The 17228-nt window shown below is 47.2% G+C and overlaps 1 protein-coding gene across 1 annotated transcript; it reads right to left on the minus strand.

Moving 5' to 3' along the window:
- Positions 1 to 15785: 15785 nt before the first annotated feature.
- On the minus strand, positions 15786 to 16226 carry DFJ58DRAFT_876079 (uncharacterized protein; the record flags this gene model as incomplete). The annotated part of the gene is given in 2 exon segments (XM_041394437.1): positions 15786 to 15894; positions 15910 to 16226. Coding segments are annotated over 2 exon segments (426 nt in total), but the record flags the coding sequence as incomplete, so codon positions are not given.
- Positions 16227 to 17228: the final 1002 nt, after the last annotated feature.

Genomic DNA, 17228 nt, shown 5'->3' on the forward strand with positions numbered 1-17228 from the left:
ATCGTTTGTATATGCAATAAGTACTAGAAGCTCAGGTGAAGCGATCGCTGAATACTGCCAGATAGTCGTGCAGTCAATCGTCTGTACTCAAGCATGATTCGACGGTATGGAGTATGATGGATTCAAAAAAACTTATGGCTCGAGTATTTACTTCTATCACAGATGGTAAGGAGATATGAGGTGCTGAGCGAGGAGTAAAGCGTGGCTGCCAAAATATGATCAATGGGCCAGTTGTCTGAGCACAAAAAAAGGATGTCCAGACATGTGGAACACGATACGAAAGTTCGGTGAACCAGGAAAGTAAAACCAGTGTGTCTCAGGGAGTTCAGACGGCTGATAGCCCCAAGGATTTCACAACCATCAAATCCATTCGAGATCTGTCATCTATCTGAGGATAACGAAGGAAGGAGCGGAAGTAACGGTAATCAGTAGAATTCCATATTTCTGATAATACAGCGGCTCTGGTTCGCAGGACACAACTACCGTGACACCTGCCATCCAGACTTGACTCGGGCAATGGGGAAATTATGTTTGTGAAAACGAATGAAGTGAGGGGGATTAACGGATGGGGTACAAGGAACCAGTAGAGAGGAATAGCATTGGATTAATGGCTATAATTTGTGACGCCAGTGAGTGGAAGGCGAGATGGCTGATAAGGCAACGAATCTGCTTCCTGGTGATACCCATCTTGGCTGTCCGTATGAATGGAGTGTGAAGCACTGGTTCACGGGGAGTCAGAACATATCCGAGAGGAACGTTCATAGAAGATATTTACCTTGTGCTAATCAGGTAAAGCCTGGACACTGTCGCTACAAGAAAAGGCACGTGTGAACGATGAACGAAAAGTGTAGCAGTGAAGACGACACTATAGAAGCATTGTCCCAAGTAAGCTCGTTTTGAAAAGGGAGTAATTGTGTGCAAAATTGAAGAGAGTGGGTCCGAGTCCGATGGCGATGGCGACGGTAGTGAGTTAATATTCAGGACATCATGAGGGCGCGGGCGGCGTTGCTGTTGACGTTGCAAAAGAGATTCTTAATAGGGAACCATGATGGAAGGTGCAGATCACTATCAGATCGGAAATTGAGTTGTGGGATAGAGCTATGTCCTAACGGAAGGTATATGTGGGATACTTGCATGTGGATTTGAATCCGATGCAGAGGATTATTAGCCTAATTTGGATGAGTGGCATCGTGACTTTGATACTAAGACCGGGTACCTGTTATAGCTAACGTTCTGGACAATAGCTTGTGGAACGGGGAGTGATTGTATCTATGGCGTGAAATCTTTTAATGTTGGAGGAATGGGTTGAATACTAAGATCAAGAGGCAAGCCTTGTTCGATTTCGGAGTATTTGAGTACTTGAACTAAACAAGTAGTAGAACAGGACAATTGATTATATTGAGGCATGAATCGGATATAAGAGCGGTAAGGGGAGCTGTTACGCCCTGAGAGAATTTACAGCTTGTTCAAGTTGCGATCACTTCACGGAGATGAGTAATTTCAAACCCCCAAAGTACAACAAGAATAACCCGAAGACATGTTACTCACTCGCAACGAGTGGAACTGGTTTGCAAATCAAAATTGCAATACTTACTTCGACCAATCAAGGATCTATATCTTCATCACCATTATGCCGATCTCGGACAGCGCTTGGTACATCTACTACTATTAATACGAACACTATGTTGTTATAACTTGAATACCCAACATCCCCGCTCGCTCACACCCATCTCTCAAATATGACCTATGTCTCCACTGATCCCAGTTGGTGGCCGTTCATCAATTCGAGTATTTTTCTCTCCTATTGGATAGGTTTGTCGTATCAGTTGGTCGGATGTCTAACATTGACTTGTGGTTTTGCAGTTGCTGTCGGCGTCATGGTGGTATACGATTGGGGTGAGCAGGACAGTGTTCGAAACCCGCTCATATTCTCATAATATTTCCAGTCCTAACACTCGGACAAGAGGTATGTCGGTGCTATTGCCGGAGTAGCCAACTTGTTAACAATGGTGTCATAGATTGAACTGATCTGGGTGAGTCCAATATCCGAGTTAAAATAAAAACAGGTGAATACAATAAATTCGCCACAGAGGCAACGCTGGTCTCTCATGACTGTCATGTATTTGCTTGTTCGTACCTCATATTATGCTATAGCGTGGTTGGCAAGTTGTGCTGACCTCAAAATGCTCTAGATACGCTATATTGGAATACTATATTCTGTGTATGTGTTTGAGGCCAACAAGTTGGCACTGTACTAATAGCCCATCTCTCGTTATCAGTATCCACGCTCTGGGTATGTCTCATACTATGCACTGTGTTCGATTATTCTGACCTGCGGCACACAGCAATTATGCCATCGGTCTCCCTGACAGATGCAGTGAGTATTCCGCAATCATCTTATTCCTATCCAATGAATACACTCATACTCAGGGGTGAGTGAGATTCAATTGAACTAGGCTCAACATAAAGACTCGACAGGTGTAAGTTGGAGCGTTTGATACTAGTACGAGGTGGTCACTGACTGCGTGTTTCAGGTAATATTATAAACTACACAATAAATGGGATAAATGTGGTCGTAATTTCCATGCTGGGTGGTGAGTAGCAATACCTCAGTGATATTGACTCGACTGAAACACGATGCAAGTCATCATGATTGCTCGCCTGCATGCCATGTATCAGAGATCTAGGAGGATGCTTATCTTCCTTGTTGTCATCTTTCTGGCTGTTAACATCGCCTGCGGAGTAATGGCGGCAATAGGACTCAAGGATATTGTAGGGGGTAAGCTTTACTTGTTGACTTGAAAAACACCGCTCATTGGACAACCACCAGAGGAGCTGATACTCTCTGGAACGCATATATGCGGCTTTGGATATGAGGGGGATGTCCTGCTTTTGATGTCAATTGCTTGGACGCTCAACACCGTCTGGGAGGTCCTTGCACTGTGTCTTTCAGTCTGGATTGCTATGAAACATTTCCGTGACCTGCGACGACTCGGCCCATCGACGGGATCGGTCATAGGGGACTGTTTCAGAGTGCTGATAAAATCTCACGTGCTTTATTTTGCAAGGTGAGCCTGTAATGTAAATGTGTTCGTCTTTTTCTGCTCAAGTTCCACATGTGCTAGCTTTTTTTGCGTCTCTTGCCTCCAGTTAGTTCGTAATCTCTCTCCAGAGATTGAGGTGTGCCGACCTATCGCTGGCATCTGCTTGTACCCACTGCTCATCATTTCTGTAGGATTCATATTCTGTGGGAGTCGAGATACTCGAAGGCACTATTGATATTTTATTGGGCGTGCAGTCGTTTGTGCTGGGACCCCGCCTTATCCTTAGTGTTCGAGAATATCATGCAAAAATCGTGGCCAACTCCGACGCAGAAACTAGCATGAATTCGATTGTCTTCCAGGAGCATGTACAAATATCAACTAGCAGTACTGTGTAGGGAAATGCTTGCCGAGTGTTCTGCAGGGAGGAGAAATGTGGTCAAGGATCTGTCGTGCTATTTATTTAAGTTATGCTGTTTCAAAGAATATTTAAGACGAGGCTTATGTAGACAAACTCATTTCTTGTTGTATCACTACTGGAAGTCAGTGAACCGCCCGTCCACACTTTTACCAAGTGGCAAGCTGAAATTATCTGCAACGTCTAGAAACCAACCCAGTCCTTGATGCTAAGACAACTGATTCTACGTGTTTGCGGAGTTACGCTGTATAAGCACACAGATGATGAAAAAGTGACCGTGAAGGATGAACCCCGGATGGCTGTAAGTCATTGGTGCTCAGAGGCTCATTTGTCCATCTAGGACACGGTAAATGAATAGGAATGAATCGCGCGGACTCGTGGTTTGCTTATATGCCTATATCGCAAATGAGCGTGCCAAAGAGATGAGGTGTGCAGAACGGAGAGTAGAGAATTAGAGGATCGGAGCTAACCATTAATGACATCGACCACGATTTTCTCAAATTGTGTAAATACGTAAGTTGATCGGACCCGCGCCATCGTAATGTTTTGCCCAAGCGACTGCAAATTGTGTGTTGTGTTTGCGTCCCTGCGATGATCTTTTAAAGCCCATCCTGTTAAGCAAGACCGTCAGATTAAAGCACTGATCGAGATACATACATACATTCACCATCTGGACTGAACGAATAGAAAGCGAGGCGGCTGGAAAGTAGAAGTAGCGCGTCTGAGTTCAGACAGCTGGTATACATCACTGAATAGAAGGTAGCTCGCTATGACCTGATGTTGATTACATAACGTCGTCTATCAAGGCATGGTGTACATAGCTCGACATCGCGTTGCAAAGCTGAGGGCGCTTTCAGTAAATTATGTTTTACATTATAGAACGTAACCTCTTAGACTGCTCTTCTCTCATTCTATATCCATGGCTTACAAGGGACAGTCGTTTTGTCACAATCGAACCACGCACTAGCTAACAGCATAAACATTAAGCAATATGACCAGAGCATTGGCTGGTCTCAGCAACGGATGAAAAATATTTGGTGAGAATTGCAAGTTTCTATCTGTGGAGACGTCTGTTTGGATAGCTTGACACCACACGAACAAAATTTTGACGACATTCTAGAATACGAACTTTGAGACCGTAAACCTCTCATTTCACTATAAAGGTATGGAATGGGAGATCACTATATTACAGGTGGACCATGTGTTCGCAAAAGGTACCAACCAGAATACGTATGATCACAACATTGACTGAGCGAAATATTTCTGGTAGATGTTCATAAAACCAAGGAATGGTGTCCGTGGTTGCCAAGCTGCCAAACGTTGGCACATATTCTAAAGGGCCCATCAATAGATGCATGTTCGCACGAAACGCTCACAAAGCGCGAGTGTGCGTATACTTTTTACACCTGAGACGCAGCCAACAAAGTGCTATTGGCAGATACCTACAAAGGCGGCGAGAAGATGGCGGGCGATACTCTCGATCAAACTTGGGAGTAGTGTCAGGTCCTAGCATCTGTAAACTTATATGCGCACCCCTTTGCACCATGATGTGATTTCTTTCAATCCTCGCCACAGATCCGCAGCATGCATCATTAGAAAAACGATTTGCGTTCTTACAGTGACTCAAAAAGGAAATGCACAGCATGACTAATTTGATGAATTGTTGTCTCCCTCCTCCTCCTGCGCAGTTCACATCACGATAGTAGGCTCTCAAGAAAGCTAGAAGTCTGTATGTACTAGTGTAGTAAAGGAAGTGTAGTGTAATGTATCATCTGAAATGTAGTAAAGCAATTGATGTGAAAACCTCTGTGCAATTCATTTTTGACAGTTGCAGCACTGCAAAAACATTGAGCATACAGAGATCAAATCAAAAGATAATGCAACAAACCTTTCTAATATTTGGTATGACCCCCTTTAGCATTGAGAAGAGCCTCAACACGATGTGGCATGCTTTCATACAAGTTCTTGATGTAGTCCGTCTCGATGTTACCCCATTCCTTCACTAAAGCGGCCCATAGCTCTGTGAGATTGCATGGTAAAGGGGTCCAAGTGCGCACTTGACAATCCAAATAGTCCCAAATGTTCTCGATGATGCTCATATCCGGGCTCTGTGCAGGCCAATCCAGCTTATCAATCTTCTTCTTCCGGAACCATTCTCCCGCCAATTTCGAAGTATGCTTCGGATCGTTGTCTTGCTGAAAATAGACATTCTTTTTGTTGATGCCCAGGTCGCGGAAGGTCCCCAGCAAGTCATCATTGAGGATCTCGACATATAACTTGGCGTCCATGTTGCCCTCGATGTGGGTAATGCGGCCCAATCCCTCTGCAGTTAGACACCCCCAAACCATGACATTTCCACCACCATGCTTCACAACCTTCTTTGTGTAGCGCTCATCAAACTCTTCCCCAGGCTTCCTCCAACACCATGAACGGCCGTCAGAGCCAAATAAATTGAATTTAGACTCATCTGAGAAGACAACTGACATCCAGTCTTCTGCTGACCAATCAGCATGAGCTTTCGCCCATGCTAACCGCTTCTGTTAGTGAGCTTCTGTCAAAAAAGGCTTTGTACGGTGTACATAGGCATTGAGGCCACATGCCCGAAGTCTCGTTCAGATGGTTTGAGCATTGATATCGGGGAAATACTTCTTTTGCAGGTCAGCAACATCATGTGCATGAGTGCATGCCAGTGCCCGGACTGCGAAGCGAGCATCGTTGGTCGTGAATTTGCAACGACAACCTGATTTAGGCTTGATATCATAGTAAGCTTCACTTTTAGCAAAGCATTTCACGATGCGGGTAATTGTAGTGCGGTGGAGTTGAAACTTTTCAGCGAGGTCTCCATCAGACATGCCAGCAGCTTTGTCTCGGCAGATTCAAGCTTTCTTTGTAGGAGTTGTGTATTTTGTCATGGATGACTAGTGACAGCAAGGGCGTAGAATGAGTCCGCAAGTGGTGCAAGTGTGACGTTGTGCGGCAACGAGCCGACAAACACATTTTCTGTAAAGTCACACTAAACCTAAAAATGAAATGCACAGCATTCTCTTCACAAATATCTGGACAGCTCTCTCAGAAAGCCAAGTATCACAATAAAAGCATATGGTATTGAAAATATAGACCTAGTACACTACACTGCAACAAGTGAAACGACACAAAATGGTCTATTGCTCGAGTGCGAGGAGGAATAGGAGAAATGTCGATGCTGTGCATTTCCTTTTTGAGTCACTGTAACTGGATGAATGGTGTATATATCAGAAATTACCATCCTCGTCAGTATCAGAGTCGCTGAGACTTGTCATGTGATCGTCGTCCTTGCTCTCTTCACACTCGTCCTTGCTCTCCTCTTCGCCCTCGCCCTCGTCCTCGTCCTCGTCCTCATCCTCGCCCTCGCCCTCGCCCTCGCCCTCGCCCTCGTTCTTGTTCTTGTTCTTGTTCTTGTTCTTGTTCTTGTTCTTGTTCTTGTTCTTGTTCTTGTTCTTGTTCTTGTTCTTGTTCTTGTTCTTGTTCTTGTTCTCACCCTCGCCCTCGCCCTCGCCCTTGCCATCGTCCTCCCACTCTCATCATCATCGCCTAGCTCATCTTCCTTGTTAAGTTTGTCAGAATTTGGACCATCCACTTGCCAAGGTCCATGTCCGATGCCAGCACCAGTAAACTGAATGAACATATCACAATCCACAACTCTGCATGCCAAATGAGACTATGATTCAAAAAACTTCGAGATGACGACTCACAGGTTGATATAGTATGCAGTCCAAGCGTGGTCCTCCCTCCATGTGCATTGGGCTGAGTTTTGCTGTGGTACAGACTGGCGCATGCATCCATCTGCAAAAGCAGGGATCAGGTGTACCCCGCGAACCACTAATGCAGGATCAACAAAACCGAAAGCAGAGTCATCCGTCTCAAGCACAAAAGCAACTTTTGGAAGATGAGCTGCCTTGATCCCTGACCTGTACCGCCGCACTGGATCAAACCATCTAACAAACAATATTTCAATCTGGGTTTTCTGTGGGTTTGTTCCACTCGATCGTAAATCAAGCACATTGACATGGAATATGTGCAGTACTCGAACATGCCAATATGGATGAGAACACGATTCGGAATTGCCTGACAGCATCATGATATCAGCATGGTTGCGAGGGTTAATCAAATCTTGCTGACATTGCAGATCGTACGAAGTGTAATTGATGCGTAGTGTATTGACGGAAAACAGAATGTTGTCGCAGATGACAATGTTATTTTGATCATTGCCCGAGAATTTGATGAGGCCGTCACCTTGCGCCTGCAAGCAACGTAATATGTGGTCCTTAAGTTTTGGAATGAATTTCTTGTGAGAGTGGCTGAGTAGCTAATGCATGCAGACTCATGAGAATACATACCTCGAACACTGGATCATTTTTGTTGTCCTGCAGTAGTTTGTATATGTGCACAGGAGAATTGCGATGGTGGGATAGTTGGTGATGAAGGCGGGGATCTGGGGGTGGAATATTTTCAGCACAGACTGGGCCAGGAGATGATGGTTTCTCGGATTCTTGCATCTTTTGAAGTCGTCATCGTCGTCGTTGTAAGGACTGGGTGTCCTTTATGCACCGACCGCTCTCCAAAAACAAGATGTACGAACTACATGTTCGGAGTCTTCCGCGTGAGTCACTGATGCGAAGAGTGTTACTCATCGCATCCGAGTCACGCGGATACATTCTCTTCTTTGTCATTTTACCTTTCAGTGCCTTTCTTACCCCTCATATCACATCACTCCTGTTCCTACATTCGAGTATTTTCACTTCGCTATTGGGCATTTTCACGCTGCATCCGGCTTAATCCAAGTATTCAAAACGTATATATAGCACCCATGTACACTGATACCTACAGCGAAATCAATAGTCAGAACCCCGCTCCAAGTATGACCGGAAAACCCTCTAAAAGCATCAGTTCACATGTTACACCACGTCTAGTTCACCTCTCCTCCTGTTTGGTTCTTACCCCGTTTTGTTCACAATTCCCGATTGAACTCACACTCAGCCTTACATATTTGGAGCCCACCGCGAGGGAATTGTTTTTGAAAGATCCCTTGCACCTTGAGACTGATTCGCTGATCTACTCTCGATCTTCTAGTCTTTCTCTTAAAAAGAAAAATCTCGGTTGTTTGACCACCCTATCTGTCGACATTACTAAATACTACCATCCCAACACACAGTTACGCCTCCAACAAGAAAGGCCATCCGTGCTGGCCCTCTCAAGCAACATTGCACCTCCAAAGAAAAGAAGACCTCGAGCCAACACTCTAAGCGCCTCACCCACCCCTTTCGAAGAAGAACCTTCCATCCAGAACGTACCCCAAACGCCAACTCGCCACCACAGAGTCAAACCAGCACTAGACAACTCAGAAGGGCCATCTGAATCCTCCCTCTCAGAAGACGAAACTATAGGCCCCTCTTCCTACTCCGGTTCACCTTTTCCCATCATTCGACCTTCGTTTACCCTTAGACCTGCTATATTTGACCCAGAAACTCCTACGATACCTCCGGTACAGAACGCGTCTCTACCTATCAACCCAACCCTCCTTCACATACCAAAACCGGAGTTCATCCATCGCCAAACGACGCCAATCACTGAACCATCTTCTTCGGCGCTTCCCCAACCAGCTACTGTCCCTTCAACCTCGAACCCACCTGTCATACTTCCACCTTCCATTGTTATTCACCCCGCACCACCACAACCATCGGCTACCATGTCTAACCCCTCAAAAGGTATCAACGCCATGCTGGGAGCCAACTCTGGTAAAGCGCCGACCTTCAATGGTGAAACCTCTGAGCTTCTCAACTTCTTCGAGCAATTCGAAGACATGGCCAATGGATATGCGCTTACAGGCGCGGAAAAATGCAAAACTATCATCCGATACGTGGATAACCCCACGAAACACTTTTGGGTTACACTAAACGGGTACAAAAGCAAGGACTATGCCGCACTAAAAGCTAGTATTTTAGATCAGTATTCAAGAGCAGCCAAAGGTCGACGATACACCATTCGTAACCTCGAGCGTGTCGTCATCACCAACGCGGACAATGACATTTCATCGGAAACAGAACTGCAACAATACTACAGACAGTTTCGCCCTGTAGCGCATTGGCTCATTACTAATGGCAAGATATCTACGCGAGAGCGAGACCGATACTTCTGGCAAGGATTGCCCGCAGCTGCTCGTCGTGCTATTGACAGGCATCTGGAACTTACAGATACAAACTACTCGAGGACAGAAGCCACGGACTTTGACAAAGTCCTTAAAGCAGGACGTTTTGTGTTCTCAGATGACGCCTTCGATACTGATCTAAATGACCCCATCACTACTTGGATTCGAACGACTCGAGAGTCGGTGATTCAGCCCCACACTAGTCGAACGAAAAGCCCAGTACCGATAGAAGAATCCGATGAAGAAGAAGAGAAAAGAGACGTGAAAAGAGAAGTTCAGACTAGGCGAGTAGCCTTCGCTCCTGTCGCCCCGGTTAGGTCAGCCAAAGATGAGGTAGAAGAACTGGCAAGGAGAATGCATGGGCTTGACATCGCAGATGTAGCCTACACTATCTGTTATACAAATCTCGTAGGTCTGTTACCATCCGCAGCCCAAGCTTGGCCTTCCCCAAAATCACACGCCCTTGTCAGCACCGTCTCAACCCAGCCTTCAATGTCCTACCTTCCCCTTCCTCCTCTCTAATCCTCGTCTAATCAGCAAACAACTGCTATGTGCTACTTCTGCGGAGGACCCCACGCTATGCGTACCTGCTCAACTGCAGGAGAGTACCTACAGGCCAGACACATCATTTGGGAGGGACCGTACTTCGCCTTCCCGGACAAGTCACGCATACAACGATTTGGTAATGAAATATTTAAGCAAGTCATTGACGCGAGATATGCCATGTCTACCCCTCCAATACCCGCCACTGGATCCAATGCCATCTCCGTTAGTGTTCCTCAACGCGAAAATATTTCGCAACCGCCTGTTGAAATCCCCTCCTCCGCCTTCATATCCGAGTCCTACTTTTTGCAGTGCAACCCCAAAGTGAAGATCCAGGCAGCTGCAACCACCATTGAGGAGGAGAGTGAAGAGATGCTAGCAGATGTTAACGCCATCACACGGTCGAAGGCCAAAGCAACTCTTACCATGCCCAACTCAAAGGAAGATTCCTTAGCACCACGTTTAATCGAAGCAGCCCCCAAAACCCCAGAAAACACATAGGAGACCCCCAGCTTTCTCCTACGAATCAAAAGCAGCAGCGCCGGTGGCCACTCAGCGCATCTACAAGGCAATCCTGGAGATGACGGTACCCCAGATAACCGTGTCCGACCTTCTTGCTATTAGCCCTGAACTACAGAAAGAAACAGTGGAGCACTGCCGCATGCACCGGGTCCCCGCACCCACCACAACCGTTTCCGTGAACGCTCTTGCATCTACCATCCCTCCCCTTCAGGTTGATCACGCCACACCTCTTCGGGAACTCTGTGTTACGCTTAACGGGGTCCATTCGGAGCTAGGATTACTGGATGAAGGTTCTGAAATCGTTGTCATAAGGGAAGATATCTGGAGGAAAACCAACGCACCTCGGAATGAGCAGATTAAAATGAGAATGCAGACTGCGAATGGAAGTGCCCAAGAGATGGGAGGGTGTGTCGAAATGTTGGAAGTTGAAGTCGATGGGGTCAAGAGCTGGGCTCACGCTTATGTTGTGCCTGATGCACCATACCGCCTACTTTTGGGATGACCCTGGCAGAAGTTAGTCCGCCTATCGAAGTCAGAGGAAGCTGACAATGTATATGTCACCATTCGAGACCCTTTGGATAGCGCCAACGTCCGCACCATTGCAACCTCCCCTCGCCCATGGCCTCACCCCTCCCTAGCTTTGACAGCCGCAGCATTTCTTTCAGTCCCTCCTCATGAAGAAAAACTCTCAGCTCTATCTACCCCGCAAATTTCACCAACGAGCTCCACAGACATATATCACGCGATCAATCTGAAGAGCTCTACAGACATATATCACGCGATCAATCCGACGAGTTCCACAGACATCTATCACGCGATCAATCCAACCAATTCGACGGTTACATATTGCGCCATCCTACCTACACGCCCTACTGATATATCCTCCTGCCAACCTGCTCCACCAACATATATCACGCAATCAAATCATCCAGTTTCTGCAAAGCCCATCCCTACCTCCCATCTATCGTTCTCTTCTTACGCTGAGTCCCTTCTTCAAGAGCATTTCGAGATCGACTTAGTTCGCCACACCTTTGCCTACAAAAAGGTAGCCAACAAGGTAAAACCGGCAGCTACGACAATGCCAGCTCGTGCGCGTATCATCCGTCACTTCCCCGAAAATCCACTCTTCTCACTTTCTTCTTTATCTTCCAACCCTCCTGAATTCCAACCTGGCACACGACTCACCCAAGAACGCATGAACGAGCTCGGTATTTTCCAAAACGACTTCCTGTGGCCTGAAGAATGGAAGTTAGCCGCACTAGTACTAAGGAACAACGAATTTGCCTTGGCCTGGGACAAATCGGAAAAAGGACGTTTTAGAGATGATTACTTCCCTCCTGTCATCATTCCCACCATAGAGCATGTGCCTTGGGCGCACCATCAACCTCCTATCCCCCCCGGCATCCGCGAAGAAGTTATCAAGCTTATCAAGTCCAAGATTGTGTCTGGAGTTTACGAAGCCTCCAACTCCTCATACCAGTCGCGTTGGTTCTGTGTGGCGAAGAAAAGCGGAGCAGTACGAATCGTCCACGATCTTCAGCAGCTCAACTCTATCACCGTTAAAGATGCGGCCACCATGCCTTATGTGGAGCTCTTTGCAGAACAATGCGTGGGACGTGCCATTTATTCAATGATGGATCTCTTTGTCGGCTTCGATCACCGTGCCCTGGCGGAAGAATCCAGAGATATCACAATGTTCCAGACACCACTTGGAACGTATCAATTCACCGTTTTGCCTCAAGGATGGACAGATTCCCCCGCAGTATTCCAGAATGACGTCGCCTTCATCCTGCAAGCCGAGATTGAGATCGCTCCGAACTTCCAGGACGACGTCAATGTTCTTGGTCCCCGTACCCGTTACGAGAAAGAAGATGGGACTTACGAAGTGCTTGCTGAGAACCCTAGGATCCACCGTTTTGTCTGGGAACACTGTACTGACGTCAATAGAGTGTTGCATAGGCTCAAACACGCTGGGGCCACCATATCAGCAAAGAAGTTGTTTTTATGCGTCCCTGAAGTCATCGTCGTTGGCCAGCAATGCACCTATGAAGGTCGCATCCTGGACGACTCAAAAATAGCAAAAATCATCCACTGGCCCCCTTGCACCACAAAATCAGAAGTTCGTGGGTTCCTTGGAACGGCAGGGACCGTTCGCAATTGGATCAAGAACTATGTGTTCATCGCTCGTCCTCTTACTAATCTGACGAAAAACAAAGTTGATTTTATATGGAACCGCGAGGCTCAAGCCGCCATGAAGACACTCAAACAAGCGATTGTCCACTCACCGGCAATACGCCCTATTGACTACTCATCGCCTTGTGAAGTGATCCTAGCAGTAGACTCATCCTATATCGCCTGTGGGTGGATCCTGTATCAACTCGACATTGAAGGTCGACAACGCCCTGCTTGTTTCGGCTCCATTACCTGGAATGAACGTGAATCAAGATACTCACAAGCCAAGATAGAGTTATATGGTCTTTTTTGCGCGCTCAGAGCTGCCAAAGTATGGCTCATCGGACTAAAACATTTCACCGTCGAAGTCAACGCGAAGTACATTCGTGGAATGATCAATCATCCGGATATCCAACCCAATGCCGCTGTGAACCGTTGGATCGCAGGAATTTCCCTATTCAATTTCACACTTAGACACGTTCCAGGAGACAAACACGCAGCACCGGATGGACTATCTCGACGACCCGCAGCGCCAGAAGATAAACGAAACCCCGAGGGGACGTCAGAAGATGTTGAAAAGTGGATTGATGAGATTTTGGAAAGTGGTATATGGATAGCGAAAGAGTTCGAGGAAGAACGGTCACCCTCACACAGCGCGCTTGTTCTCAAAGTGTTGAACACATCACACACGCCTGATCCTAACATTCCATCCACGGAAACTTCTCTGCGCCTCGATGACGAACTCCATGCAATCCAAGTTTACCTCGATACTCTCGCCTTTCCCCAGGAAACCCCCAGTACAAGTCAACATCGTCTTCGCAAATGCGCATTTCAGTTTTTTGTATGAGGACGCCAACTGTGGCGCAAGGAACCCAACAGTCGTCATCAGCTCGTCCTACTCAAATCCGACAGACTTCGAATGATGCGAGAAGCGCATGACTCCCTCGGCCATAATGGATTTTACTCAACTCGACGCACTATTTCGGATCGTTTCTGGTGGCCATCGCTAGACAAGGACCTATCTTGGTACCTCAAAACCTGCCACCAATGTCAGATCCGGTCCATCGAAAAAGTCATACTACCACCCATCATCTCCATCCCTTCAACACTCTTTCGCAAAGCATTCACCGACTCTATGTATATGCCTACCTCACACACTTCAGTCAACCACTTGAAATGACCTCTTAGGTCTATGTGTTTGTGGCTAGCAAAGGACCTAGTGGGTGTGTTCTAGGATGGTATTCCCAGTATTTTACCCCATGTACTGGGATGTCCCGGTCCATACTGAAGCAAGTATCTGGGCCATCCCAAGGACCTATTTTTGATCTTTCCCAATCCCAACTGGGATCACTCTAGCATGTCTCTGGGATGTCCCAGGGCATTTATCAGGAGGGCTTTCCCATCATAAATAGGGGTGATAGGGGTCCTTTTTCAGACATTTTGACGGCATAAAAATTCACGATTTGTACATCCATAGAAGGAGTAGTACTAGGTATGCAAGGCCAGTATATGCACTTGAGACAAGATTTGATATGGGACAAAAACCTGCAGGATTTTTGGCTTGAAACAGCGTCCTAAACGTAAGAGAAGTCTAACTGAGTGCAGCACTAGTCATTGAGTAATGAGGTTGTCTTGCGAGCAACATGCAATAAAATGTGGGAGCTTTACTTGCGAGTCTGTTAGAAGACAAAGAGGGGGGTGGCACAGACTTGGATATGCAATAAAATGTGAGAGCTTTACTTGCGAGTCTGTCATAAGATGACAGGGGGGGTGCACGGAAGGGGGGGTGGCAAAGATAATATGCAATAAAATGTGGGAGCTTTACTTGCGAGTTTGTTAGAAGACAAGGCGGGGGGGTGGCACAGACTCAGATATGCAATAACATGTGGGAGCTTTACTTGCGAGTCTGTTAGAAGACAAAGCGGGGGGGTGGCACAGACTCAGATATTTAATAACATGTGGGAGCTTTACTTGCGAGTCTGTTAGAAGACAAAGCGGGGGGGGGGGTGTGCAAGGAAGGGGGGTGGCAAAGATAATATGCAATAAAATGTGGGAGCTTTACTTACGAGTCTGTTAGAAGACAAAGCGGGGGGGTGGCACAGACTCAGATATGCAATAAAATGTGGGAGCTTTACTTGCGAGTTTGTTAGAAGACAAGGCGGGGGGGTGGCACAGACTCAGATATGCAATAACATGTGGGAGCTTTACTTGCGAGTCTGTTAGAAGACAAAGCGGGGGGGGGTGTGCAAGGAAGGGGGGTGGCAAAGATAATATGCAATAAAATGTGGGAGCTTTACTTGTGAGTTTGTCATAAGATGACGGGGGGGTGTGCAAGGAAGGGGGGGTGGCAAAGATAATATGCAATAGTGGGAGCTTTACTTGCGAGTCTGTTAGAAGACAAAGCGGGGGGGTGGCACAGACTCAGATATGCAATAACATGTGGGAGCTTTACTTGCGAGTCTGTTAGAAGACAAAGCGGGGGGGGGGGGGGGTGTGCAAGGAAGGGGGGTGGCAAAGATAATATGCAATAAAATGTGGGAGCTTTACTTGCGAGTCTGTCATAAGATGACAGGGGGGGTGCACGGAAGGGGGGGTGGCAAAGATAATATGCAATAAAATGTGGGAGCTTTACTTGCGAGTCTGTTAGAAGACAAAGCGGGGGGGTGTGCAAGGAAGGGGGGTGGCAAAGATAATATGCAATAAAATGTGGGAGCTTTACTTGCGAGTCTGTCATAAGACAGCAGGGGGGTGTGCAACAAAGGGGGGGTGGCATTAGATAATATGCAATAAAATGTGGGAGCTTTACTTGCGAGTCTGTCATAAGACGACGGGGGGGGGGGGGGGTGTGCAAGGAAGGGGGGGTGGCAAAGATAATATGCAATAAAATGTGGGAGCTTTACTTATCTCATGTCTGCTGAGTGTCGTAAGGGGTGATAATGCGGAATCGCTTATTCTTTGCTTGCAATATGGTAGCAATATGGAAAATGGTTTGGCACTGTCCAAGGTTCTTCCGGCTATTTCTATGTTACTGTTCCTGGCTGGGAATGTTGATAAAATGATAAGCCATCCTCTCATTCGTGACGGGGTGTTGCATATTCGACTCGAGTAGGCCATCATATACAGCTTGAGAGATGAAGTTTCCAATTTGAGGAGGCATCCTGTATTGTGTGTTCAGGAAGAGGGCATGGTCCTTGAGATGCTTGACCTCGAAGATGCTCTTCAGGTCGTGGATATCATCCTGACCATAGTGTGGCAATTGTTTGTCATCGCCAATGAAGCAAATCTTTCTAATGGAGGTATGAGAGGTGAAGAGAGGAATGTAGGCGCCAATCTCAATTTGGGATGCTATCTAGAGGGGGGGGGGATAGATAAATCTGACTAGCTAATGGCACTGTTCGGGCTCTCCCGCCTACCTCTCTAGTACTATCTGGGCCTTCCCGCCCACCCCATACACATCATCGGGGCTCTCCCGCCTGCCATTCAATTAGCAACTGGGCTCTCCCACCGACCATATACGCATCCTCTGGGCTCTCCCGCCTACCATTCAATCAGCAACCGGGCCTTCCCGCCAACCCTACCAACACCATTTGGGCTCTCCCGCCGACCATATACGCATCCTCTGGGCTCTCCCGCCTACCATTCAATCAGCAACCGGGCCTTCCCGCCAACCCTACCAACATCATTTGGGCTCTCCCGCCGACCATATACGCATCTTCTGGGCTCTCCCGCCTACCGTTCGATCAGCAACTGGGCCTTCCCGCCTACCCTACCAACACCATTTGGGCTCTCCCGCCGACCATATACGCATCCTCTGGGCTCTCCCACCTACTGTTCAATCAGCAACCGGGCCTTCCCGCCAACCCTACCAACACCATTTGGGCTCTCCCGCCGACCATATACGCATCTTCTGGGCTCTCCCGCCTACCGTTCAATCAGCAACCGGGCCTTCCCGCCTACCCTACCAACACCATTTGGGCTCTCCCACCGACCATATACGCATACTCTGGGCTCTCCCATCTACCGTTCAATCAGCAACCGGGCCTTCCCGCCAACCCTACCAACACCATTTGGGCTCTCCCACCGACTGTATACACATCATTTGGGCTCTCCTGCCTACCCCTCTACTACTATCTGGGCCTTCCCACCGACCCTAATTATACCAGTTGGGCTCTCCCGCTGACCATAATGACACTATTTGGACTCTTCCATCTACCTCTCAACTACTATCCAGGTGTTCCCACTCACCCTAATTATGCTATTATATGCTGGCCTTGATCAGCTCTTGTAGACTTCGGAGTATGTTCAAATCACATGCATTTCAGTATTTGTATTCAACCCAAAGTGCACA

The sequence above is a fragment of the Suillus subalutaceus genome (assembly GCF_016647625.1).
Source record: "Suillus subalutaceus strain FC151 chromosome Unknown DFJ58scaffold_36, whole genome shotgun sequence".
Taxonomy (NCBI): domain Eukaryota; kingdom Fungi; phylum Basidiomycota; class Agaricomycetes; order Boletales; family Suillaceae; genus Suillus; species Suillus subalutaceus.